The sequence below is a fragment of the Mytilus galloprovincialis genome, chromosome 3 (assembly GCF_965363235.1).
Source record: "Mytilus galloprovincialis chromosome 3, xbMytGall1.hap1.1, whole genome shotgun sequence".
Classification (NCBI taxonomy): domain Eukaryota; kingdom Metazoa; phylum Mollusca; class Bivalvia; order Mytilida; family Mytilidae; genus Mytilus; species Mytilus galloprovincialis.
This window is the reverse complement of record NC_134840.1, coordinates 77,738,714-77,766,065: the sequence shown is the minus strand read 5'-3', so window position 1 is coordinate 77,766,065 and position 27,352 is coordinate 77,738,714. Positions and strand designations below refer to the sequence as shown.

Genomic DNA, 27,352 nt, shown 5'->3' with positions numbered 1-27,352 from the left:
AATGATGATTGAGGCCAAATCATTTGAAAAACCAAAAATTATTCGAGCGTTTATGAGCTGATAAAAAATAATAAATGCCATTTCAATCGAAATATCATAACTGAGCAAAAGGAGGATACATTCCTTGATTTGATTTAATATTTAAAATTATGTAACAGTATATTTCATAAAAACAATTTCCGTAAAAACAATGTATCGCTGGGTTGGTAATACCCGCGGGGACAACCAGAAATAAAGACCTTTTTAGAAATGTTTAAAAATTAAACTAACATCATAAAGTTCGTTTTACCAAATCTTTTATAGTGAACATCAATAGTAAACAAAAAAGCTTATATTTCACAAAGTAAGTAAAATCGATTTTTATGATCATATCCTACGTATCATCATCGATGTTGTCTTCATTGATTGAGATGCCTGCCATTTCATCCAACGCATGCCTTTGTTATCCTGTTTATTTCCCACATACAGCCCATTCAGATTACTTTGATGACAGGTGTTGTACCACCAAGCTCCTTTGTAAACTTCTGCACAATTCCATCCGCTATCGCTGTCATTATCTTTATCTTTTGTAGAAAAAGCCTGTTTGTTATGGTACTCGAGAGCATCGCCTATTGTTTGTTTAAAAAGTACAATCGACATTAATATAGATTAAAACAGACAGCATTTCACTGCAGTTTGATTTATAGATTGTCATTCCTGATGGACGTTTCGACATATTGACTTGAAGAAAGCTTTTAAATATTATTCATACACAAAAAAGGTAAATAAATGCTTGTTGAATATAAGAATATGATAATTTTATGAAAGAGCAGCAAATTCTCGGCGCAGTCCGTCAGTCTTTCATTCTGAAATCAAATAGTTGTAATTGCTTTGTTTATTATTCTTGGTATTGATCAGGGCTCGAACATTATTAAAATTGAGAATGAAAATGGGGAATGTGTCAAAGAGACAACAACCCGACCATAGAGCAGACAACAGCAAAAGGTCACCAACAGGTCTTCAATGCAGCGAGAATTTCCCGCACCCGCAGGCGTCCTTCAGCTGGCCCCTTAACAAATATATATACTAATTCAGTGATAATGAACGCCATACTAATCTCCAAATTGTACACAAGAAACTAAAAATTAAAATAATACAAGACTTACAAAGGCCAGAGGCTCCTGACTTTGGACAGGCGCAAAAATGCGGCGGGGTTAAACATGTTTGTGAGATCTCAACCCTCCCCCTATACCTCTAGCCAATGCAGAAAGGTAAACGCATAACAAAACGCACATCAAAATTCAGTTCAAGAGAAGTCCGAGTCTGATGTCAGAAGATGTAACCAAAGAAAATAAACAAAATGACAATAATACATGATTAACATCAGACTACTAGCAGTTAACTGACATGCCAGCTCCAGATTTCAATTAAACTGATATTTAGGTCCTTCACTGAGGAATGATTTTAACTCTTTGTCTTGAACCATGTTAAGATAACATGGGAAATGGGTCCATAAATATATTCGGAATTACTGCAAGTACATGAAGTAGGTGTATTTTTACTGATATTAACATCTTTACACAATTGGCTAAAACTAAATTGTATGAATTTATAATACGGACTTACAAATCAGGTTTGTGTTTTGTTTCTGTTGATCGATTTTGTCAGTATAACGGTCCATGGACTTTTTTCATGAAGTTGTATTTTTTCGGACGTTTTTGTAACGCTGAAAATTTGGCGATAATTTGTGGTACCTAAATGTATACTGTTAACTTACAGACCATTAGGGTTTTCTTCTATAATTTGAAAAATTAAATAAGTATAGTCATGTTTTATCAGATTGTTAAAATATAAAAAACGAGTCAAATTGCGAAAAATGTATCATTTTATATTTTCTGTCTATTGATACAATATGAGTATGAAAGTGTCCTACACTGATTCAGTGATTGTTAAAAACGATCCCTCTTTTAGAGAACACTAAGAAATCATTTCAGTTCCTTGTCCCATAGTAAATGAAAATAATGTAAATATTACCTGCGGTTCCGCTGTAGCCATTTACAATCAGTATGTAGTTGGTTGACTGGTCGCTAATGTCGAAGGTAGAATATTTGGCATACGCCTCATCCCCATTAAAATCCTCCAGATCTACCCTGAGTTCATAACTTCCTTGAGATGTTAAATCATGAAGTTTATCATTACCTATAAACGAAAAATCAAATCACAGAAAAAGAGAAAAACATGTAAATCATTGTTCATCCTGAATGCTAATCTAGAATTTTTTTTCTTATTTGCCTTCGTGGATGATCAAAACAAAACATACATAGTAAAACACATATAAGACATTAAGTCGAACATGATTCAAATGTACCCGGGTTTTTGCATTCGGTTTTTTATAACTGTATACATTTTTTTTACTATTTGGGGTATAAATAATTCTTCTTCTGTTTGTAACTTCATCAAATCTAAATAAAACATTTAAATACTAGTAGTGTTGTATATTAAAGTTTGTGATTTGACGGAATCTAGGATACACTCTCTAAATACTCCCAACATATGCTTCATCTTTTTTTTTCCTTAACTATGTTTTGTTTAGAACCAAGCAAGGAATCCCCTATTAATCAACATATAAAAAAAAACGATCACAATAAAAAAAAAACATTTTCCGTCTTTTTACGGAAACATGGAATGTTACATTTAATTGAAGTGTTTTGAACCGCTTCGATGACCTTTTTTTTTTGACAGTTAATTTGAAAAATTGCACGTTAAAATATTGATATTCGTGTCGATAAAGTACAAAGCATGATTCATACTCATATTCATCCTTCAATGCATGTAATAATTGCCACTGTACTTTCAAGTATCAATCCACAATTTCACATTTTCATCCATTATAAGCTTTCATCTGATGTCACCTATACGTGTATGCACTTATAATTTGTTAAAAAGCTTACAATACGGTGGAAATTTTCGATTAAATGTTATCATGTTTTTAGATATTTTTTTATGGAAGCTAATTGATTAAACTACTAACCTAACCAAAATTCTTTTCTGACATCTCCAAATCCTTTTACATATTCTTTCCATCCGCGATAGAAATCTACTTTACCATCTTGTCTGCGCTGAAAAATCTATGGATGCAATGATAAAACTAATTAATATGAACAAGAAATATATATATACATACATTGTTTTGCCTGGTAGTATTATAGTTGCTATATGGTTTGAATGAGAGGAGTTTTTAAGAACAAAATGTCACATGGGCATTTGTGCATCAATAGAGACATATATAACAATATGAGACTAAATTTAGCGACTTTCGTATGTCTCTGCTGATGATGATAAAAAGTCCGTTACCAAAGCAAAAAAAATATTAAATTTGATCAATGATGAGGAGTTGATCGACAAAATATATATAATATACTGTTGGGTATTAAGCGTTGTAACACAAGTTTTGTTTTTAATTTTAAACAGTCACTACTTTATCGTTTGTCCTCATTAACGAATTGAGAAACGTATTATCAATAAGACGGTTAATAAATAGGCCTCATACACATTTATTTGAAGCTATGAATTATTATAATGGCACTACAATCGAGCACTGTTAAAATTTGTCTAGCTAGGTGGTTGGGTTGGGGGTGTGGGGGTGTGGCGGTTGGTCTCTGAAAAATATTTACCAAAATGTCAAGAAAGACATTTGCAAAACTCTTTCAATTCCGAACTATCCACACAAACAATTCAAATCATATAATCAACAGTGAATATAAAAATAATACACTATCCCTTTTAGCCTCAAGACAAAGATTTAATCTGAATGTTTTGATCAAACTGTTAAAAAATTCACACACATACAACGGGTCTCTTCAATTGGTATTGCACATGATACATGGAAAAATTTCAGAACATAAAAAAATTTTTTAGGAGCATTAAACCTGAAATCAGTCTGTACCGAAAAGTTATCACCATGAAAGTAGTTTGGCCTTTTTAACTTTGTTGATTCAAGAGTTATTGACTTGTCTTTTCTTTTAATCGTCTGGTATCGTTGGTGAGTTTATTAAGGTCAGTTTGGCTGACTTATTTGCGAACCCAGTTTTAGTTAATATTCTTATTAATGAATCGAAACATATGATGTGTGCTAAGAGCCATGATTATCTAACATCAGTAATTGCTAAAGTCTACTAAACAAAACTCAACAGATCATTTGCGTTCAAACATAGTGTTTGAACTCTACGGTTCTATAACAATCTGTCATCTTACGAATAATATTGGATATTGGAGTAAGTTGTAAATAATTAATTACTAAAGCAAATTGCAATCAAACATAAAATTAAAAAAAACAATAATGATGTACTAATGGAAGTCTTACCGTCCACCCTCCCCCGTCAGTGTCCATATCACAGTACACGTTGAATCCAGATCTACCCCTCGGGAAGATTTTGTACTCTCCACTTCTGAAATGTTCTCTATCTAAGTCGGAGCAGTCACGATGACTATGCTCTAAAATGCGTGTAGAAATTAAAATAAATAATTTTAAACTGTCGTAGATTCAAAGTAGTTTGATAATAAAGACATGAATTAGAAAATTGTAAAGTGACAAAAAAGTGAAGGGTTAAGCTAAATATTCATTGCGTCTCTAATGATTTTAAATTAACTGAAAACAAGTCTAGTGTACTGAAAAACGAAATTGTACATATTGTCTGATCTATAAATCTTTCGTGTACATGTTATAATTACTATTTTGTACATGCGATTACTTGTACAGACACGTTGTACGAGTAATAAATTGTACGATAAATTTGCACTGCTATTAGACGTGTTGGATAGAATTCAAATCTATACTCGACAAAACAGTAAATAGTAAAATAGGTAACGTTCGGTTCAATTAGGAATTATAATGTTACTTAAATGAATTGTGTCGTTCCAAATTTGTTGAAAACAAGTGGAATGTCGTAGAATACCTGCAAAAATAGTCCATTCATTTTAATTTTTAAGAATCTTGCTTTTTGTTTTAAGTTAAGACAAAGTAATGGCCAGAGAAAATAAAACGTCCCAACAACAAATAAATTGTTCAATGTCGATTAAGCAATTATCTTTCATAAGAATATAATAAATGTAGTTACCTTCAGATATAGCATCAGTGAAATTCTGTTTCATATCATAAAAATAGTCTTTAATTTCCTTTTTTATGTTTTCTTCTGCAGTTCTACTTGCTGTAAATAAAGACAATATTAGTAATAAATCAATTAAACCAAAAACAAATCCGGGTTTTAATCCAAAAAACGAGAGTAGATTATAAACTATAAATTTCAAATAAGAATAACGGAACAACAGAAATATTGAAATGTTACAATAACATACGCCGACCTTTATAGAAACTTACTTTTTAATAACAACTGTCTTATTTTTGACTTGATACAGGACATTTTTTTTAAATTATAGGTCAAACGAGGTTTTATCCAAGTACAAATGAACGAAATATAATACAAACCAACAACTGACAACACCTCCAACGAATTAACGACAGTGTACCAGTAAAACCGAATTATGAATTGTCCGTCAAACGAATGTATCAACGCAACAAAATGTGACGTACAGTTTTGACGCTTATGTAAATTTCTAATAAATAGAATATAAAATTGGAATGGAGTTTATAACTGTGTTATTTTGTTTACCATAACAAAAACATCTATATAGAATTGTGACGGTAACGATGTATTTATCTGTATGTTCAAGCCATATCCGTTTTTCTTCTAAATCAAAACGGTATAAAACAAGTAAATTCTAACTGAATAATTATCTTAACTTTTACATACATATAGAAAATTAAACAAAAATATACCACCAACAATAAGACATAACACAATATCCAATAATTCCTAAAAAGAAATATCATAACTAAATACATGAATGTGGATGAATACGTATCAAGAAATGTCTAATAGCAATGCAAATTTATACTCGGCAAAACAGTAACAATCGGGAATAGGTTACGTTAGGTTCAATATAGACTATAACTTTTTAGAATGAATTTGTCATTCCAAATTTTATGAAACAAATAAAATGTCGTATAATATGCCTGCCAAAATAGTTCAATCATTTAAATTTGCAATAATTTGGGTTTTCGTTTTAAGATTAAAAAACAACATGTCCAGAGATAAAAAAAAAAAAAAAAAAAAAAAAAAAACCGTCCCAACAAGAAAAAAATGTTTCAATAGTGATTATGTAACTATCTTTAATAAGAGTATAATAAAACAAATTACCTTCATATATAGCATCAGTGGATTTCTGTTTCATATCATTAAAATAGTCTTTAACTTCCTTTTTAATGTTTTCTTTTGCAATTCTACTGGCTGTAAATGAAGGCAACAGTAGTCATAAATCGATGATTAAACAAACACAAATCCGTGTCTTAATCATAAATTGAACGAAGCATATAAAAAGAAAACAACGAAACAACAGAAATACTGAACTGCTACAATAACAAACGCTAACATTTATAGAAACGGACTATTTAATAACAACTGCCATATTCCTTACTTGATACAGGACATTTTGATAGAAAAAAAGAAGGTTTTACCTGGTTTTATGCCAAGTACAAATAAATGCAACATAGTACAAACCACAGTATAACAACTGACAACACCTCCTATAAATTATTTACAGTATATACTAGTACAAACGAATTATGAATTGTGCGTCAAACGAATGTATCATAGCCGCAAAACGTGGCATATTTTTGGGACTCTTTTAGCAAGTAAATTTCTAAAGATAGATTGTAATTGTGTTAATTTGTGTATCATAACAAGAATATCAATAGAGAACTGTAAAGGTAACGATGTATTCATCTGTATTTTCAAACCATATCAGTTTTTGATAATAAATCAAAACTGTATAAAACAAGAAAATTAAATATATATATACCTGCTTAAAACTAAAAATCATATACATATAAATGCACTAGCTGAATAATTATCTAAACTTTAACATATATATATATATATATATATATAGAAAATGTTTGAAGTATAAATATAAAGACATGTTTAATAGCAATGCAAATTTATGCTCGGCAAAACAGTAACATTCGGGAATAGGCAACAGTGGGTTAAATATGGATTATAACTTTTTTCAAATGAATTGTGTCATTCCAAATTTGTTGAAAACACATAAAATGTTGTAGAATACCTGCAAAAACAGTCCAATCATTAAAATATGCAATAATTTCTGTTTTTGTTTTATGTTTATAAAACCAGTAATGTTCAGAGACAAAAAATAGTTCCAACAAGAAATAAATGCTTTAATGGTGATAAAGCAATCGCCACTTATAAGAATAAAATTAATGCAGTTACCTTCATATATAGTATCAGTAGAATTCTGTTTAATACCATCAAAATAGTCTTTAATTTCTTTTTTTATGTTTTGTTCTGCGGTTCTAATGACTGTACATAAAAACAACAGAAGTCATAAATCGTTTAAACAAAAACAAAAAAAACGGGAAAAAGCATATAAACTATACGTACATTGACCTATAATGGTTTACTTTTATAAATTGTTTTTTGGATGGAGAGTTGTCTCATTGGCACTCATACCTCATATTCCTATACCTATATAAAAGGAAAAACTACGAAACAACAGAAATACTGAACTGTTACAATAACAAACCCCAACCTTTATAGAAACGGACTATTTGATTACTACTGCCTTATTTCTGACTTGATGCAGGACGTTTTGAAAAACTATGTAGATTAAACATCATTCTATGGCAAGTACAAATAAATGCAACATACTACAAACTACAGTATAACTGAAAACACCCCAAATAAATTAACAACACTATATACCAGTTAAATCGAATTATGAATTGTGCGTCAAACAAATTTTTAGCACCGGTAAATTTCAAAAATAGGATTGTTAAATTGGGATTAAGTTTGTAATTGTGTTATAATGTGTACCATTATATTGATATAGAACTGTGCCAGTACATGTATTTATTTGTATTTTCAAACCATATCGTTTTTCTCCTAAATCAAAAGTGAATAAAACAAGTAAATTCTATATTTATATATTCCTGCTTTAAAGTAAATACCAAATACATACAAATGCTCTAGCTGAATAAATATGTAAACTTTCCTTGCATATAAAAAAATAAAAATATAATTCATACCACAAACAATAAGACATAACACAATATCCGATAATACTTAAAAAGAAATATCATAACTAAATTTATGAAAGTTGGATGTATAAATATCGAGACATGTCTAATATCAATGCAAATTTATACTCGGCATAACAGTAGCATTCGAGATTATGTCACGTTCGGTTCAAAATGGAATTATAATGTTTTTTAAATGAATTGTGTCGTTCCAAATTTGATGAAAGCAAATAAATGTCGTAGAATGCCTGTCAAAATAGTTCAATCATTGAAATTTGCAACTATTTGGGTTTTCGTTTGAAGTTTAAAAAAAAGTAAGGGCCAGAGAAAAAAGAACAACGTCCCAACAAGAAATAAATGGATAAATGTTGATTATGGAAATGCCGTTAATAGGAATATAATGAAAACAAGTTACCTTCAGAAAAAGCATCAGTGGATTTCTGTTTCATATCAATAAAATAGTCTTTACTTTCTTTTTTAATGTTTTCTTCTGCAGTTCTACTGGCTGTAAATAAAGGCAACAGTAGTCATAAATCTAATAAACAAAAGATAGTTTGGTTCCAATCTAAAACCGTGGGTAGCATATACACTATAGGAGGGAAACAACGGAACAACATAAATACTGAACTGTTACAAAAACAAACGCCAACATACATACAAAATGTATATGTGATACTCACTCCCATATTCCTGACTTGATACAGGACAGTTTGTATCCAACACCTCCAATGAAATTACGACAGTAAACCAGTACAGTACAATCGAGTTATGAATTGTGCGTTAAACGAACGTATGAACGCCACAAAATGTGACATATTTTTTGGAAGCTTTTTTTAGAACAGGAAAAATTTCAATTTTTTTTTCTTATAAATAAAGGCAACAGTAGTATACCGCTGTTCAAAACTCATAAATCCATGGACAAAAAACAAAATCGGGGTAACAAACTAAAACCGAGGGAAACGCATTAAATATAAGAGGAGAACAACGACATAACACTAAAATGTAACACACATAGACAAAATCCCACGAGAATAACAAATATAACATATATGTATAACATCAAAACCAAATACATGAATTTGGGATAGACAAGTACCGTGACACGTCTTATCGCAATGTGAATTTACACTCAAAAATAAAAGAAAACAAACGACACAACGTTATAATGTAATACACACAGAAACGAATCATAATATAACAATGGCCATATTCCTGACTTGGTACAGGGCATTTTTAAAGGAAAAAATGGTGGGTTGAACCTGGTTTTTTGGCATGCCAAACCTCGCACATTTATGGCCATGTGAAATATAACATCAAAATGACAACACAGGACTACAATATAAATAAATTGGAGAACACAATTGACAAAGAATCACACGTACAACAGCCAACAAAAGGCAACAAGTACAAAACTTTAATACGCCAGAAGTGTATTTTGTCCACACAAGACCTACGTGTGACGCCCAGATACAAAAGTTTAAAAGCCGAAACGAGTACAAAGTTGAACAGCATCGAGGACCAAAAGATCAAAAAGGTTGTGCAAAAAACGGCAAGGGTTTCTGTTAGTTACCAGAAAATCCATATAATTTAGAATAATTTATACTTTTGCAAACAGTAACTTTTATAAAATGAATATTAAATTGGGATTGAATTTGTAATAGCGAAGTTATACTGGGCAAAACAGTAATATTCGGTAATAGGTGTGGTTCGGTTCTTAGCAGACCAGACGACGTAGATTGTAAAAGGTAAAATCGCAAATATACTGAACTCCGAGGAAAATTCAAAAAGGATAGTCTCTGATCAATTGACAAAATCACAAGCTGAAACACATTAAACGAATGGATAACAGATGTCATATTCCTGACTTGGTACAGGCATTTTCTCATGTAGAAAATTGTGGATATGACCTAGACTTATAGCTTGCCAAACCTTCACTTATATGACAGTTCATCAAATTCCATTATATTGACAACGATGCGTGAACAAAACAAACAGACACAATAGGTCAAAGTGTCAAAAATAAATGTACAGCAGCCAAATTTTGTCATTATCTCAATCACTATAAAAACAAACAGATGTAACAAAGAAACACAAAAAAGGCATACATAAAATGTAACAAACTCATTTTCCTTTTTTTTATTATACGATTTTATTTATCTTTTTAGAATCACCCTAAATAGATTTGAAAGATTTTAAATACTGATTAACCACAATCTAACCGTGATCAAAATGTAAGTTTAGACACAGACACATCGTATAGATCAACCCATTCGTGTTGATTTTAGTTTTAATCTTTTTACCTCCTAAGTCTGTTAGAGCAGTTTTTGTGCAAAGAACACACCTTTGTATATAAGTCCGTAAAGTGTCAACATGCACGAGCAAAAATTATCAACTGATATATGTTAACACCATACGATGGGATAAAGGGTGTATTACTGATGAGAAATTGAAAATTGGTAAAAGGGGAGTTGAAATCATCCCCTTTGTGATAGGTATTATCATGAAGTCGTCCAATTGTGTCAATATCGAGGAAGATATAAAGGCTAATTGTAGTCCTTTAATATATGTAGTACCCTTCATTTCAAGTTCACTGGGATATATTGGATGTAAATACTAACTGTAATATGTAGTATGCAGTGATAGAACACCATCTATATATCTGAAAGTAAAATTAAAGAATTTCGCAAAGTGCTTTTTTTTTTTAATGTAAGAAGGTTCTCAATAAATTTTGCTAAATACGATTACTAACTAAACCTGCCGGTAGAAGCTCAAAATAAGTACTCATTGGCTAATACCGACTGTCTGTTGAAATATCAATCCTCCAAACTTAAACATATTTTCATTAAATAATACGACAAAATCAGCCCTAATACGTAAAAATCGGCATTTGCAATACTGGTGACACTGCCCTGTCGACATAAATCACGTGATCTATATTGCTTTTCGGCCATGTCCAATACGGAAAAAAGCTGTATTGGACCGGGCCGAAAAGCAATATAGATCACGTGATTTATATCGAAAGGCTCATACGGAGTTTTCACTTCCGGTTATAAATGTTTGACGCTTCATTAAATGAAGAATGTTTTTTGATAAATACGATTCATTTTTATCATACATTTTAGTTTCTAATGACGGAAAAATACTTCTTTCGTTTATATGATTAGAATCGGAAATATTACACAGCCTGTCCGATGACAGTTTTAATTTTTCATCCTTACGTCATTTCCGTTTATATGGGGACGAAGTCCCCAATTACGGTAGAAAAATCAATAAAAAAAAAAATTTTTTAAATCGGGAAAATTTCCCGAATTTTTCATTCTACTAATGAACTCAAAATCGTTAACTTTTTTTTCAGATCTAGTTCCTGTTCCGGTTTTCCCCGCATTTACGCAGAAATCTGTCTTGTTTGCATGAGACTTTGAAAAGAAAATTATATGTATCAGTCTAGTAAAATATAAGATTGGAACTCAATATAATTTCATTTTTAATAATTGTTTGGAAGCGTTTCTTTTGTTTACATTGAATATGACGTCATAATTTAAACAACGTCACAGCTAAATCCCTAATCACATAACTGAAATCGGGAACGTTACGGTATTTCCGTTTCCTTTATTAACATGTTTGAGGTAAGAAAATAATACATACAGACTTCGTCCCCATTCACAGGTTATGCCTGCCTCATATTAATTAAAAACAAAGCAGACGTTAGGAATGAAATGTTTAACAGTTTGAATATCTGATGAATTCTTCCCCAAGTACTTTATGTCTGATAGATACATTGAATAGAATCAGCATTTATTGTGTACTTGGACTGGAAATCAGAAATCTCATCAGTTTTCGCAGCGTGGAAGGATATAACTAATCAGTTAGATTTCCTATAACCTGATTCTTTTGAACGGTAAGTTCAAATCATTTAATAAAAGTGTTATGAACTGGCTGTTTCTGTATTGCCCTGGTATAGATTCTCGGTCAGCTGTATTGACCCTCGACTCTTCAAGTCTCGGAGCCAATACAGCAAGTCTCGAATCTATATGAGGGAAATAGAGGAACAACCAGTTAATGACACTATAATATTGTTGTTCAAAATGTCCAGCATTTTATTAATATCATCGGCAGTATATATTTTCTGACCATGTCAGTGTGGTTCTTCCCAAAATAAGAATTATAATAATGGGTTATCCAGAACTAGAAATTGATATCTACTATTCCTATTTCATAGAGAAAGCTCTGTTTGGATACATGTAGAAATGCCAAGCGAAAAGAGAAACATTATTGAAGTGTAATTTCTTCCAAAATTCAAAATTTTACAAATAATGTCCCAAGAAAATGATGGTTGGTGCTTAAGCAATTATCGTATATAAGAAATATAATAAATGCAGTTACCTTTAGAAATAGCATCAGAGGAATTATGTTTCATGCCATCAAAATAATCTTTAATTTCCTTTCTAATGTTCACTGTTAAATTTCCTTTCATATTTTCAATGTATTGTTTCACATCCTCATCTATATCTAATGACAGCAAAACCTCTTCTAATTTCATTTTCACCAAATTTGACATTTTTATTTCGAGGTCATCTGAGATATATTCCTTAATTCGCTTGTTTACTTTTGTCATGTCAAACATTGCAAGCAAAGGAACATTTTGATTATCGACCACAGGAGTTTCTACCATATCATCTCTGGTACTGGTTGAATTTACTCCTGCAAGAAGTACGGACCAAATTAATTCTATAAAAAGCAAACACTTTCCCATGTTCAGTAAACTGACTGTCAACTGTATTGTCCAACGTTTTCTATGACTTCGATTTGATGTGTTGATTCTTGTTGCAAGCTTTCAGGAGAGTAAATAATAACTTACAACGTTATGAAATACATGTAAGTAACATAAATTGATTTTTATTTTTATTTTCTGGAAAGTATCATGAACTCCGATACTTATATTCATTTTGACGTTTTAGAATTATCCATTATTCAAAACAACCTCTTACTGTTAAAACGCATTATCAACATAATTAAATGAAATGTAGATAATTAAAGTATGATGGTGTTTGAGTGGTATACATTATGTAATAAAAGCTGCTATGGTGGTCAATGTCATGGTGGAATTGCTACTGACACTAATCGAAGCCTTTACTCAAACACTAGAACGTTTTCTCTACAGAATTATGGTTTTAGATAAAAAAAAAAAAAAAAAAAAAAAAAAAAAAAAATTGCTGAGGATAAAACTTACTTTTTTTACTTTCGGGCAGATAAATTGAAATATGTTTGGATATTTTTTTTTTATAAAAAGTGTACTTAAAGCGATAAAAGCAACTTCAACATTGTTAATTTTATCATATGAAATTTTCTGATGGACTTGATTTTTTTGTAATTCAATACGAATCCCAATATTAAAGAATGATAAACAAAAAGCAAGAACAATTATCGACTCAGAAATTGCAAACTTTTTAAAACTTGGTAAATAAAAAAATGTTAAATTTCACGAGAATCAATTCATTTGAGGAATGACTGTAACATTTTTTCTGTCTATGAAGAAATAACATAAAAATTTTGTGCACACTGAATAACGCGCGTAGCGGGTTATTTAACAGTGTGCACCACATTTTTTTATTTTATTTCGAATAGACAGAATAAATATTACAGTCATTTCTTATAATTTAATTCAAAATTCCATTTAAAACGTAGAAAACCATGAAAAAACGTTGATGACGTCACGGTCACATGACTTAATTATGTCTATTGGCTTAAAAGAAAATAACGTCAGCCAATCAAAAGACGCATTACATCCAAAATGAAATTATTTCCCAATAATGTCTTAGATATAAGTTGTTGCTCATGGAGGCTGAGATTTTTTAGATTGTATGTAATTTTTCGGATTGTGCACTTAAAAGTCTTGTTAAATCTCATTTCAATGAGGTTTTGTTTAAACGCATGTAAAAATATCAATCTTGGGTTATGTCATGAATATTCGGAAGTTCAAAGAAATAAACATTGAAAATATCGCAATGAATATGCTCCAAAACAATTAAAAGTTATCAATCAGCGACAAAACTCAGAGTGGTACACTGTTCAGTTGCGTGTTGCAAGGCGGGAACGCCGAGCGACAAATGCGAAAAACAAAGCTAAAGTTCATACACAGATTTATAAAGAATATTGTTCGAGGATATGCAAGCTGCTCTTCAAATGCAAGACGGACTATTATTCAAATAAAATTTCTAAAGTTGGACATGATCAAAAGAAACTCCTTACACTCACAATCGGTATAATGGGAAACACAAATCAGGTGATTTTGCTATCACACCATAGTGAAATTGAACTATCAAATAGATTCGTTTTTTTAAATTTGGAAAATCGAAACAATTAAGACCAATCTATGTGTAGTGAATGAATCGTCTGCCTATGAATTCAAATATGATATATAATTTACAGACGAACCACTCACCTTCTTCAGACCTGCATCAGTAGAGAAAGTGAGTTAAATTATTTGGAAAGCTCCAACCAAATCATGCGAATTAGATCCTATTTCTTCAAAGATAATAATAACCGTGTCTAAATAGTTTATCTACCGTCATCAGCAAGATAGTGAATCTGTCACTGGAACAGTGTTGTGTACCGTCATTTTTCAAGGAGGCAGTTGTTCGACTACTCTTGAAAATGGTTGGTCTAGACAAAGAGATGGTAAAAAATTATCGACCAGTCTCACTTCACACCAATCCTAATTAAACTCTCTCCATTGACTCCCCATAATGTATCGTGGCCAATATAAACTCCTTCTATATGTGTTCACGGCTATGAGGAGGCACCGGTCGACCTACAAGAACTCATGAGGGAAAGGAGATTGGACAATGCGGCAGACTTTCTGTGGAATTGTTTGCCAAGTGATATACGGAACATCCTTTCTGTGAACGCTTTTAAGAAAAACCTGAAACTCATTCATTCAGACATGCTTTTTCATAGTTCTTAAATATTTTATATCACTGTAATTTTTCATTTTTTAAAAGTATACATTTGTTTTTAAATTTTGATCTTATTTTTATTAGTACGAGTTCAACATGTTCAATGTCTTCTTTATTTTACCATGCCCATTTTATGTAAATTTTATTGTTTATCAGTAAATTTAATGGTATTTGTCATTTATTTTAAATCTGTTTGTTTTAGGATTTCATAACATAGGCTTTCATATTTTATTGTAAATACTTATATATGTGAATTGATATGTTGTAAAAGAGGGACGAAAGATACCAAAGGGACAGTCAAACTCATAAATCGTAAATAAACTGACAACGCCATGGCTAAAAATGAAAAAAACAAACAGACAAACAATATTACACATGACACAACATAGAAAACTAAAGAATAAACAACACGAACTCCACCAAAAACTAGGGGTGATCTTATAAAGTGCTCAGGGTAATTTTGATTTTATATATTGTGCTGTTATAAATACTTTATAGTAATAATGATTATTTATTTTCACCCAATGTGTTGATACCACTGCTCGGTAATTATTATGATGTATTCATATTTATGATTGAACTGTTAACAAAATTTCAAATTTTTCAAAATACTTAGAATTATCTTGCCCAAGAACAGATTACCATAGCTTGCAAAAACTTTTTCTGTTTTATTTTTCGTAATATGCTTGTTGTTATTTAAAACATCAAAAACATCTTACCTAAACAAATTGTATTTAATAAAAAATAAATTATAAATTGACATTGGTAGTATAAAATTAATGGTTAAAGAAATAATGTAATGTTATCGAAGGAAAAAAATAATGAAATGTGAAATGTATTTCAAATATGCATTGATTGCATCAAAATGAATTCTACAGTAGACCCAAATGCTCTGAAATTTATAAATGATATATGTAACTTTAATTTGTTTATTAGAGATATGTCTTGTTAGCATTTAAATATCGCGATAACTATTTTTTCTTTGATGGATTTAGTATACAACATGCAGAACAATATGTCGACAAAAGTATTCACAGAATGTAAGAAAGAATGTCTGGCATTTACAAGAATCCTTGAGATGTATGTACTTAAAATTAAATTCCGGTATTATTCAGGAAAACAATATTTTGATTTGCAAAAACATTCTGATTTGATTTAATGGAACTTAATACATCAAGTGTGGTTATACATTTTCAATGCTACACTTATGTAACAAACTTTGGCTAAAACTGGTAATGCTAATATAAAACTTGAGTTTCATCATACATGTATTTTAAACTTTATCTTACAAAAAACTGTTTAAAGCGGATAAATTTCCCATTTAAACTTCCTTTTTTTTATTTTGATAATAATCCTCCTTTTTTTTCCTTATTAATTAATTTTTAGAATATTCTCCGCAACAATTATTTGTTTCTAAAATATTTTTAACAAAACAGAGTCAAATTAAGTTCTGCCTATATTTTGAAATTCTTTATAATAAATTTTGTCAAGCTGTTTAATTTAATTTGATTCTATTGTTTCATCCTTTAAGTTACAATTTATGACTAAAATTAGCAAAGACCCATCGAAACAACATTTGATACAAAAATTTAACAATACTTTTAGATATTTGGATGATATATTGGCCCTCAATAATGACGACTTCAGTATGTATACTAAAGAAATTTATCCTGTTGAACTTACTTTAAATAAAGCTAAAATAAATACTAACAATGACCACTGCCCTTTCCTCGATCTTTATCATTATAAACGGATATCTTTTTACAAAAATTTATGATGAAAGAGATGATTTTCCATTTCCTATCGTTAATTATCCATTTTTAGATGATGACGTTCCCTTGTCACCATCTTATGGTGTTTATACATCTCAACTTGTACGATTCGCTCGTGTATTTAACAACGTATTAGATTTTAGCGAGAGAAATTTATGTATTACTGAAAAATTATTACACCAGGGTTTTCAATATCACAAACTAGTCAAAACATTTACTAAATTTAATCACCGGTATAAGGAAATAATTCGTAAATATAACTCAACATTCAGACATCTTATACGTTCAGGTATTTCACATCCAATCTTTTATGGTAATATTCTTTACAAAGCACAAAAATGTCAGTATTCACCTCAAAAGCTTACAAAACCTTAAACAGACTTATTAAGAAGGGATATAGTTACGATACTGTTGTCAGGTCATTAAAGGTTGCATATTTTGGCTTTAATATTGATTCACTTATAGGCATCTGAACTAAACACATTTTTTTTAAAACAGTTATTGGCATGACACGGGTTATGTTCTTCTCATATATTCTATGATAGTATGATACTAAACCCCTAACGGGAGGGATTGTGTCTGATATTCATATGATGAAGACATAACCTTTCAATCAGTTTAATTGAGGTCTGGAGCTGGCATGTCAGTTAACTGCTAGAAGTTTGTTGTTATTTATGTATTATTGTCATTTTATTTATTTTCTTTTGTTACATCTTTTGACATCGGACTCGGACTTCTCTTGAACTGAAGTTTAATGTGCGTGTAGTTATGCGTTTGCTTTTCTACATTGGCTAGAGGTATAGGGGGAGTGTTGAGATCTCATAAACATGTTTAAACTCGCCGCAATTTTGCGCCTGTCCCAAGTCAGGAGCCTCTGGCCTTTGTTAGTCTTGTATGATTTTTAATTTTAGTTCCTTGTGTATAATTCGGAGTTTAGTATGACGTCCATTATCACTGTACTAGTATACATATTTTTAGGGGCCAGCTGAAGGACACCTACGGGTGCGGGAATTCTCGCTACATTGAAGACCCATTGTTGTCTGCTCTATGGTCGGGATGTTGTCGCTTTGACACATTCCCTATTTCCTTTCTTAATTTTAAAATCAGTAAAATTTGTATCGCAGAAAAAAAACACAAACTTGTCCTAATTTTTGATATTAATGGATATGTTCATACCACAGACCACATCTTTTTCCGATATGTGGTCAATGAGTTATGGATTATAATCTATAGGTATTACTGGAAATATTTAAATTATCAAGAAAGAGACAGAGGAGGTTCAGTCACAAGACTTTTTTTGCTTACTAAAGTAAATTTATGAAGCAAATTTGAATATATAAAATGACAGAATATGTTCTTTACGTGGAAGGTTTAGGTTGATTAAAAACAATGTGAACTAGTCTGATAACTTTATAAATGATTTATAACCTATTGATAGATCATGTTTGAAATATATGCCTATACAAATAAATTTACATTCAAATAGAAGTTTTTCAGATGATTTATAAGATCAGGAAGATTTCCTTTTTTATTAGAATAGTATGACTTTTAGAAATAAATCCGTGTGATTTTTTGTTAAATCTTAGGTCATGTGTTTTATGGTTTCGTAGCTTAAAGAGGGTATTATAATTTGACTTTATTGGTCAAAACATAAATATTTTTTCAAGTGACGTTCTAAAGATGTTTTAACCTTATTTATATATATCCATATTTCATACATGTGTTGTTTTCGAGGCGTCTTTTTAAATTTATAAACGCATAAAGTAGCATTTGACAGCAATGCATTTGTGAACAAAAGCGTCATAAATAATAGTAAAAATCATCAAGGACAATTTGTCCTTATGGAAATTGAAATTTTGTTGTTAAAAATTTTCTATATTCTAAGGATACTTTAGGAAATCCGCAACAATATCATTTCAGTCCCTTTTCAGATTTAGACCTTCTTATGTTTAGTTTTGCAAAGGTGGTTAAAGAACAATAAAAACAAAAAATGATCGAAAAATATTTAAACTGTGTATAAAATGCCTATTTTGTCCGACGATGCTAAAAGGTATAATAAAAGTATAACTCCAAGGTTCTTTAAGAAAAGAACTCAATAAAAAAAACGAACAAAATCCAACGTGATCGACAAACGTCGAAAGACGTTACAATGAAAGTCCTATGCAATAACTCCAGACTGATTGTTTAATTTTAATTTTGAAAAGATGGACGAATTGATTTTTTTCGTTTTATTTCAGATGTTCAACTATAGCGCCTCTGAAACTTGCTAACATCGACTATTTGGGAATATCGTGTACATTCTATTACAAAAACAACAGATACCTAAGAGACACGAAAACTCATTTGTCAAAAATAAACTGATATCGCCATAGCCAACAAAGAAGGAGAAAAATAGACAAACCATAGTACACAAAACACAGCATAGCAAACTAAAGACTGAGCAATACGAACCAATCTTAAAACTAGAATTGACCTCAGGGTAAGCATATCCTGCTCCACATCGTGTTGCTCATCTTATTGAAACCCGGTTATAAGTCTACAACAATACTTAATCGTTTTACTGTCTTCTTGTGGTTTGAAAGAATACAATTAGAACGATCCTACAACCAACAACAAAACCAAAACTATAGAAAGAAGAACTGTATGTCAATGGTAATTCTTACCATAATGCAATTCAAACCGTTTTCAGAGATAAATATATGCTATAAAATTTTTAAAAAAAATTGCAAACAAGTATCGTATATATTATCTTAGCATAAAAAAAACATGAAAAAGTACAAATTTCTTTTAAAAAATTGAATTCTAGTACAAACATTGAATACCTGTTGGTGACCTTCTGCTGTTGTCTGCTCTATAGTCGGGTTGTTGTCTCTTTAGCACATTCCCCATTTCCATTCTCAATTTTATGTTCTTAGAAAGATGTTTGTTTCCATAGATTAAGACAGCGGTTGACAATTGTATTAAACCAAGAAAACACATGTATTTCAGCTTTTGTACGATTTTACGTCAATCTGGCTATTTTCACTTCTAATTAATTTGACGTTCGTGTTGCTTTAAAGCCTTTTTATGATGTGAATATTTCTGAAATCGTTCAATACGCCCGTGTCTTATTTTGCTTTTTTTTCTTCTTTTTTCTTCTCAATATTTCAATGTTCTTTGTACTTTTTATAATATCTTTAAGTCATATGAAATGAGTGACCGATGAAAAATAATGTTAATCCAATTCTTGAACCAATGCATACATATATCATAAACCTAGTCTTCTGTAAACGATATTATCGTATGGTCGATGCCTCTGCTGGTGGACTGTTAGTCCCAGAGGGTACCACCAGTCCAGTAGCCAGTACCTCGGTACTGGCATGAAAATACGGATTTTTTTTGTGTTATTAAAATTTGTTGTTACAAAATGTAAGAAATTATCATGAATTAAGGAATGTATTCCCCTTATGCAAAGCTCTGATTCCTTTCACGGATTTTGGCTATACTTTTTGGACCTTTTGGATTATAGCTCTGCATCTTTTATATAAGCTTTGGATTTCAAATATTTTGGTCACGAGCATCACTGAAGACACATGTATTGTCGAAATGCGCATCTGGTGCAGGAAATTGGTACCGTTAATGTTATTATCTTGATTACAGAGACATATTTACGTTTGGTTTTCCATTCGCACTTTCGTATTTCGGTATATCACCGGATTTTTACGAAAAAGATCACGCTGATGTAACTGCATATACGGAAAATATGTCGGCGAATTATTGACTTTGGAAAAAATATAAAAAAAATCATGTGAAAAAAGTATATGTGCATAGTTTTATAGTTTTATAATATAATTTAGTTATAAAAAAAATATATGCATTATGATTTTAAGTTTGTTTTTTTTTAATCTTTTTTATGGATGTTTGCTACTCTGTTTCTGAATAACAAGCTTTAAAATAAGTCTTTCAAAAGTTGATGTTGTATGCATAACTTAACTTAAAAAAACTGACATGAAGGGTTCGTGTTTTTGTTTTTGAAAAATAAGCCATTGCTGTGCAATACCCCCAAAATCATAGTTCGTCTCAGCGGTTTGCATACGAAAAATGGTTGTAACTAATATTCCCTTGATTTTGACAGTTGTAGGTAATTTATCCTACATTAGTTGCAGTAAAAAATTTCTGGGTCATATACATATATCTTGGGTATTTTAGAGATATTTAATTTGGGGTTTCTATAGAATATTTTTCTGGAAACTTGAGATAAAATAATTACTAAAGCTTGCATACAAGTAAAAAAAGAGGCGAACATTTATAGATTAACTTCCAGTAATGATTTCTCTTATATGCAATGAAATGAAATGTTGTCTATAGTACTGGACAGAATCATGCTTAATCAACTCATGCCAAATATTTCTTTATTTGAAACAAAGTTTAATTATGTCTACACTTTTTAAAAAGTGAAAAGTTATCAAAGAGTGATAGGGAAAAATCAATGGTAGTATTGGTCCTAATTAAAAAGTTAAAGGACAATGATTTTTCTGTATTTTTTTTTCATACAGTTAACACCGACAACTGTTTTTTCAATTCTTTAAAAATATTAAATTAATAAAGCTGTTTTTAAATTTTCATCAGTGGCTATCTAAACTATACATTATAAGATTATGAAAAACAAAATTATTTAAATAGTAATTTATTGATAAAACCAAAGGATTCCGCACATCTTTCAAAAGAAAGATCACCGATATCCTTAACATATTGATTGGCTTATATTATAGTATTAATGAATGGGTGTTTTTATAATGGCCCTGTTATATGTCCAAGGTATGTAATAATTGTCTAGGAAGTCTGTAATGTCCCGAGACAACGCCGAGGGCTATTACAGACATCCGAGGCCATTATTACTGACCGAGGACATATAACAGGGCCATTATAAAAACACCCATTTCTTAATACATTTATTAACCAACTAAGTGTATGTGTTGCTGCTAACTTGATGTACTGTCTTACTCTATTGATGACAGTTTAGTTTGAACAAAATAATTTGTACTTAACCATTATAAAGCTTTAAATATACCAAATATCCAAGATATTAAGTTGAAAGAGATATGTGTTAAAAAACAGGATGAACAGTGATCACTTTATATGGTTCTTTAATGTTGGTTGCTGGTTACTAAATTAAATAAAATACAAAAAGGTATTATACTCTTTACAACTTAGTTTTATTAACTTTATTAAAAACCCTAACATGGCCTAATACAGACAAACTGGGCATTAATACAGGGGCCATTACAGAAAAACAGGGCCATTACAGAAAAAACAAGGCCACTACAGAAAAACTGGGCCATTACAGAAAAACAGGGCCATTACAGAAAAACAGGGCCATTACAGAAAAAAACAGGGCCATTACAGAAAAACAGGGCCATTACAGAAAATATGTAATTTTTAATAAACTTTTGGCAATAATGCTCTTAGTTGGTTAATAAATGATTATACCAAGTTTATCAAAATAAATGCACATTTATTATTAATACCTTTTTCTGTAAGACAATGTTTACTTGAAACAGTTTAATGCGGTGTTGCGAAAGAATTAAAATAAAATAGAAAATAATATTTCTAATTTAGATGTAAATTTGTGCTTTTGAAAGGACACCACAAATACAATAAATGTACATTGTAGGAACATTATATTATATTCACAATAGGCAAGTATTCAAATAAAATTATCATTTTATTAAATTAATAAAAGATATAACATTTTGTAAATAAGGACAAAATCAAGATTGTTCGTATGAGTGAGATTTTTAAAAAATATTTTCAAATGGTGTCATTTAACAATTTAACAGTATATACTAGTGCTAGTATATAATTTTCTGTAAATTAAGAGAAATATTAATATTGTTTGTATAAAAATGTATTTAAAATTTTCATTTTCAGTAATTATGTAAAAGTTTAGTTTGATTGGGTTTTTTTCACATTGATTGCACATATTTTTAAATAACAGTTTAATCATCTAACCATGTGTTGAATGTTTTCAGAAATAACGGTTGGACACTACAGGGAGATAGCTCTGTACAAATGAGCTGAACTTTTCAATCACGTTCTATTGTTAAGTAAATGTTAATAATTATCAAAGGTACCAGGATTATAATTTAGTACGCTAGACGCGCATTTCGTCTACATAAGTGACGCTCATATCAAAATATTTATAAAGCTTAACAGCTTCTCGATGACTATAATTAGCGTTTGTAAAGTTGCTATATATGAAATGAAATTTTTCCAGTAAAGTGTGTGGTTCAAGTTTGTTTTAATTTATAAAATATGTTTCAAAGGATTAAAGTAAATATTTTGTCAAAATTTAATGAAAATTAAACATGCCAAATTAATTTTAGCCAAAGTTTGAGTACCACCTTAATACCACTTCAAAATCGATTATACTCAAATATACATGTGCATCAGACCTTTTAGTTTTTGAAGGGGGTAAAGACCCTTACATTGTGTTGTCCAAATCTTACTTAATTCCACGGGCAACATTTCATGAACACTAATTATAAATTTACTTTTCATCCAACAAGGGTTCGCATAAACACGGAGATTATTAAATCCATAAATATTAATTACATTAATATTCAATTTTTTCAAACAAAGACCAACGTAAATATCTTCTAATGGAAAGAATGCCACATGTTTGTGGATGTTTAAAATCTGTGTTATAACATCTGTTGAAAGAACATACGCTGGTCCTGAACAGTACGGAGGATACATATGTTCCTGATACATGGTTTCTGGTATAAAATACTTATTGCTCGGATCACGATTAGGAGATCCACGTGATTTACAGTTGCCACCAACTTTGCTTTTTACCATACCCCGTTTGAGAGTCTCGAGTAAAGATTTAGTGTTTAACCAATTATCATCGTCAACTTTTAAAACGTATGAAGCTTGTGGACAAACCTTTATAATCCAATTAAACGATGACATTGTTTTATAAGTCAGGTTTTTGTACGTGTCTATGAAATCAAACTGAACAATGTCTTTTTTCTCTTGAATTTCGATTCCCAACAATTCATTGAATCTTTTGCTATATGCTGTTACAAACGTATATCTGGTAAACTTGTTGACATTTGATAACCAAGTTTCTCGAATTGCTTGCCTCTTATTATAATGTCCAGGACTTGAGAATACAAGTATAAAAAGGTACACAGAGGCATTTCCACAGATGTCTCGATCAAACAATGGCGATTTTATTGGATTTCTCACAAATTCTTCGCTGTAAATGCTGGATAGTTCGCTTCCTGATATTGCACTTCTATTGTTATTATCAGCTGGTTTATAATAAAAGGTTTTTTGGAATGATATTCTATCCGGAAATGCCTTGTCAATTTCTTCTTCATATATGATTGGTGTATACTTAAACAAATATGTTGAAAATATGTTGAATAATACAGATGTTGTTATAATGAAAAAGAGACACGAACAGGAAAGTATGTATTGCTTACGCATTGTCCAAACCATGCACCCAAACTATGCAAAGCGTTGATATAAAATCAACATATACTGCTAAGCGCTATAAACTATCATAAGTGTGTACATAAGGAATTGAAAATGTCTCAGATAATGTTTATTGAAAGTGTGATTTTGCATTATCAATTGAAACTCAACAATAAAACAGATAAATAAGATCCGCCCCTCCTCTTCATATTTGGACGATGTAGTCAGAATATCGGATTATTTATTCCATTGGTTGCATTTGTAATTGGGTGCATCCTATCAAACGTATCCTTCAAGGGTAAATGCAGAAAATGAAAATAATTAATTGCTTCGTGCTCATTGTAGCCAAACCACCATGAGTTACAAACCGACACAACACGAAATTTATTTTCTTAAACTTATTTATGATATTGTTATGTACATGTATATATTAAGGAACTAGGACAAGGTGCATAATAATAAATATTTGTTAAAATAATATTCTTATCTATGCCTTTCCTAAAGTGTTGGCACATGTTTATTTTCTCTCAAAGGCGAATCTATTAATGTTTGAGGTAGGAAGGGTGTCTTTTTCAACCTGTTGTTCGAGAAAAAGCTCAGTGGTCTATCATTTTATTTATATTTTTAAACATATCAAAATATATACTACGTTTTTTGCAAAGTATGAACACATTCTATTAGTTTTGATTTATAGGGCCATCCCACCCTCAAAAGCATACAGACTTTTAACAAGCTTTACTTAAATTGTCCGTTTTTATATTTTGCAATTATTAAGAAACTAAGGTTTCAACTCCATCAGGCAAAGTTGGCTTTAGATGAAATTGGCTATTAATTTTTTGGTATTTTTGACATTTAGCTCATCAACGGTTTCGGAACTTACACATCTTCGGATTTCAAATGTTTGGCTTTGAGCGTTCCTGATGAAGGTAAATCCAGAAAAGCGCTTCGGACGCAAGAAATAATTTAACGTGTTGATTTCAATATTTTTACAACACTGGGTTGATACCTCTGCTGTTGGACTATCAGTCCCCGAGGGTATGATCAGCTCGATCAGTAGTCAGTACTTCGGTACTGACATGATTTAACAAACTTTACTAAAATTGTCCGTTTATAAATTTTAAAATTATTAAGAAACTAAGGTTCAACTCCCTCAGGCAAAGTTGGCTTTAGATGAATTTGGCTATTTATTTTTGGTATTTTTTTACATAAAGCTCTTCAACGGTTTCGGTACTTATACATCTTCGGATTTCAAAGGTTTTGCTTTGTTCCTGATGAAGGTAAATTCAGAAAAGCGCTTCGAATGAAAGAAATAACTAAACGTGTTGTTTTCAATTTTTTACAGAATAAAACCTATAAACTTGTTTAATATAACTGCAATGTAATGAACATTAATTATACTTGGAGGGGTACTTACAAAGTACACCCATGCATGCAACTGATATATTATAAATTACGCCATTTATCCCAACGATGCTTCAAACTCATAACTTGCCGAGCACTAAGATTTGTGACAGCCATGTTGTGAGACGTGTAGAAAAATTGCTCCTGGTAAATTGTTTGTATCTGCCTTATATTTAACATTTCAATTAAACAGAGTAATACACAGAGCGTAATATTCATATAGGATTTCCTTTTTACACTGAACGAGGTGACTTTCATTCAATTATCTTCTTAACTAACCAGTCTTTAATCGGGGATTCCCGCCTCTACCTGTTTAAACAATAACAATGGCTGATTATGAGTGCAAAGATTTTGCCGACATTGGGAAATGTTTCCAGAAACTACATATTTATATAAATACCGAAGTGGAGAAGCTAAAAGAAAAACAAGAACAGATCGACGAGAGGGTTAAAGTTCTTGAAAACCAGGCCGAGTTTGCCAATGGTGAGCTCCATGATATTCATAATTCTAAAATCCCCAACTTGGAGTCACTCATTGCCGAGGAGGCGAATGAACGTCTGAAATTGGAGGTGTGGGGAAGAAAATGGAATTTGGTTATCCGTGGGATTGAGGGGAAAGTCGGTGAATCCCCTAAGGTCACTGAAAACATCGTCCGTATATGGTTGCATAATGACAAAAAGGGGCTTGGGTTTACTGCTCCGCAGGTGAAAAGTATGCTATTTACAGCAGTACATAGATTGCCGAATGGTCCTGAAAAGAAACGCAATATAATCCTTAGGCTATCAAACTTGATAGATAGGGATGATATCCTTAGTGCTGCCACTAAACTGCCTAGGGGGTGCGGATACAGTGTGGTACCGGACCTCCCACCCTCACTTGCAGCTCGTCACGGTGAACTCCTGGCAGAGAGAAGCAAGATGTCCAATGAGGAAAAAAGAAAATTCAGACTTGTGTACTTGAAAGATCCACCTTTCGTCCAACTCGTAAAGAAAAGATCATAAACATTACGCGTCTAGTATAGATATCGTTTTGAAAATCGAATAATTATCGCTTACAATACTTATTGGAACATTGTAATAAAAATGATGCTACTTTTTCTTTTTTTTTCACCTTTAGTTACTTTTTTTGTTAGCTTGTTTATATTTTTATTTTAAATGTACCTTTTCTCTTTCTTTAGTTTTGTACTGCGCCAGGCAAAATTTTATGTAACACTATTTGTGTTAATCGTGAGTTCTCCTCTCAGTATCAACTTTTTTTAACGTAAATAGTGGGTGTGGCATAGTTGTACATTTCACATTCCTGTAGGCGGAGTCTTGTGTATTCATAATGTAAACATTTGGATACTCGGAATCTCTCTATAGTCGGATATATTCAGATCTCGAATTCATACAATAAGGGTTAATTATATTTATATGATTTTTTCAATACTATAATAAACAGAAAAATATCTATTTGTTTTAGATACAATGAGATTACGGATAAAACTTAATCTAGGTAACATGGTATGGTCTCCGTTTATTTACGCATTATGCTACCAATTTTGGAGTGAGCTGCAAAACCATAATATATAGTTTTAAGTAACTAGAAACATTTAGAACTTTCTCAAAATCAACTCCTACATTGAATGG

General features: G+C 31.0%; 2 protein-coding genes across 2 annotated transcripts; both read right to left on the bottom strand.

Moving 5' to 3' along the window:
• Nucleotides 1–358: 358 nt before the first annotated feature.
• LOC143066814 (ficolin-2-like) lies at nt 359–12,689 on the bottom strand. The gene is made up of 9 exons (XM_076239624.1): nt 12,515–12,689; nt 8,547–8,636; nt 7,326–7,415; nt 6,237–6,326; nt 5,097–5,186; nt 4,343–4,473; nt 3,011–3,107; nt 2,014–2,178; nt 359–608 (listed from the first exon to the last, which is right to left on the bottom strand). The coding sequence occupies exons 1-9, from the start codon at nt 12,687–12,689 to the stop codon at nt 367–369; spliced, it is 1,170 nt and encodes a 389-aa protein (XP_076095739.1). The 3' UTR covers nt 359–366.
• A 9,960-nt stretch (nt 12,690–22,649) lies between these two features.
• On the bottom strand, nt 22,650–25,841 carry LOC143066813 (beta-1,3-galactosyltransferase 5-like). Its single transcript, XM_076239623.1, has 3 exons — nt 25,778–25,841; nt 23,393–24,157; nt 22,650–22,705 (listed from the first exon to the last, which is right to left on the bottom strand). The coding sequence occupies exons 1-3, from the start codon at nt 25,839–25,841 to the stop codon at nt 22,650–22,652; spliced, it is 885 nt and encodes a 294-aa protein (XP_076095738.1).
• Nucleotides 25,842–27,352: the final 1,511 nt, after the last annotated feature.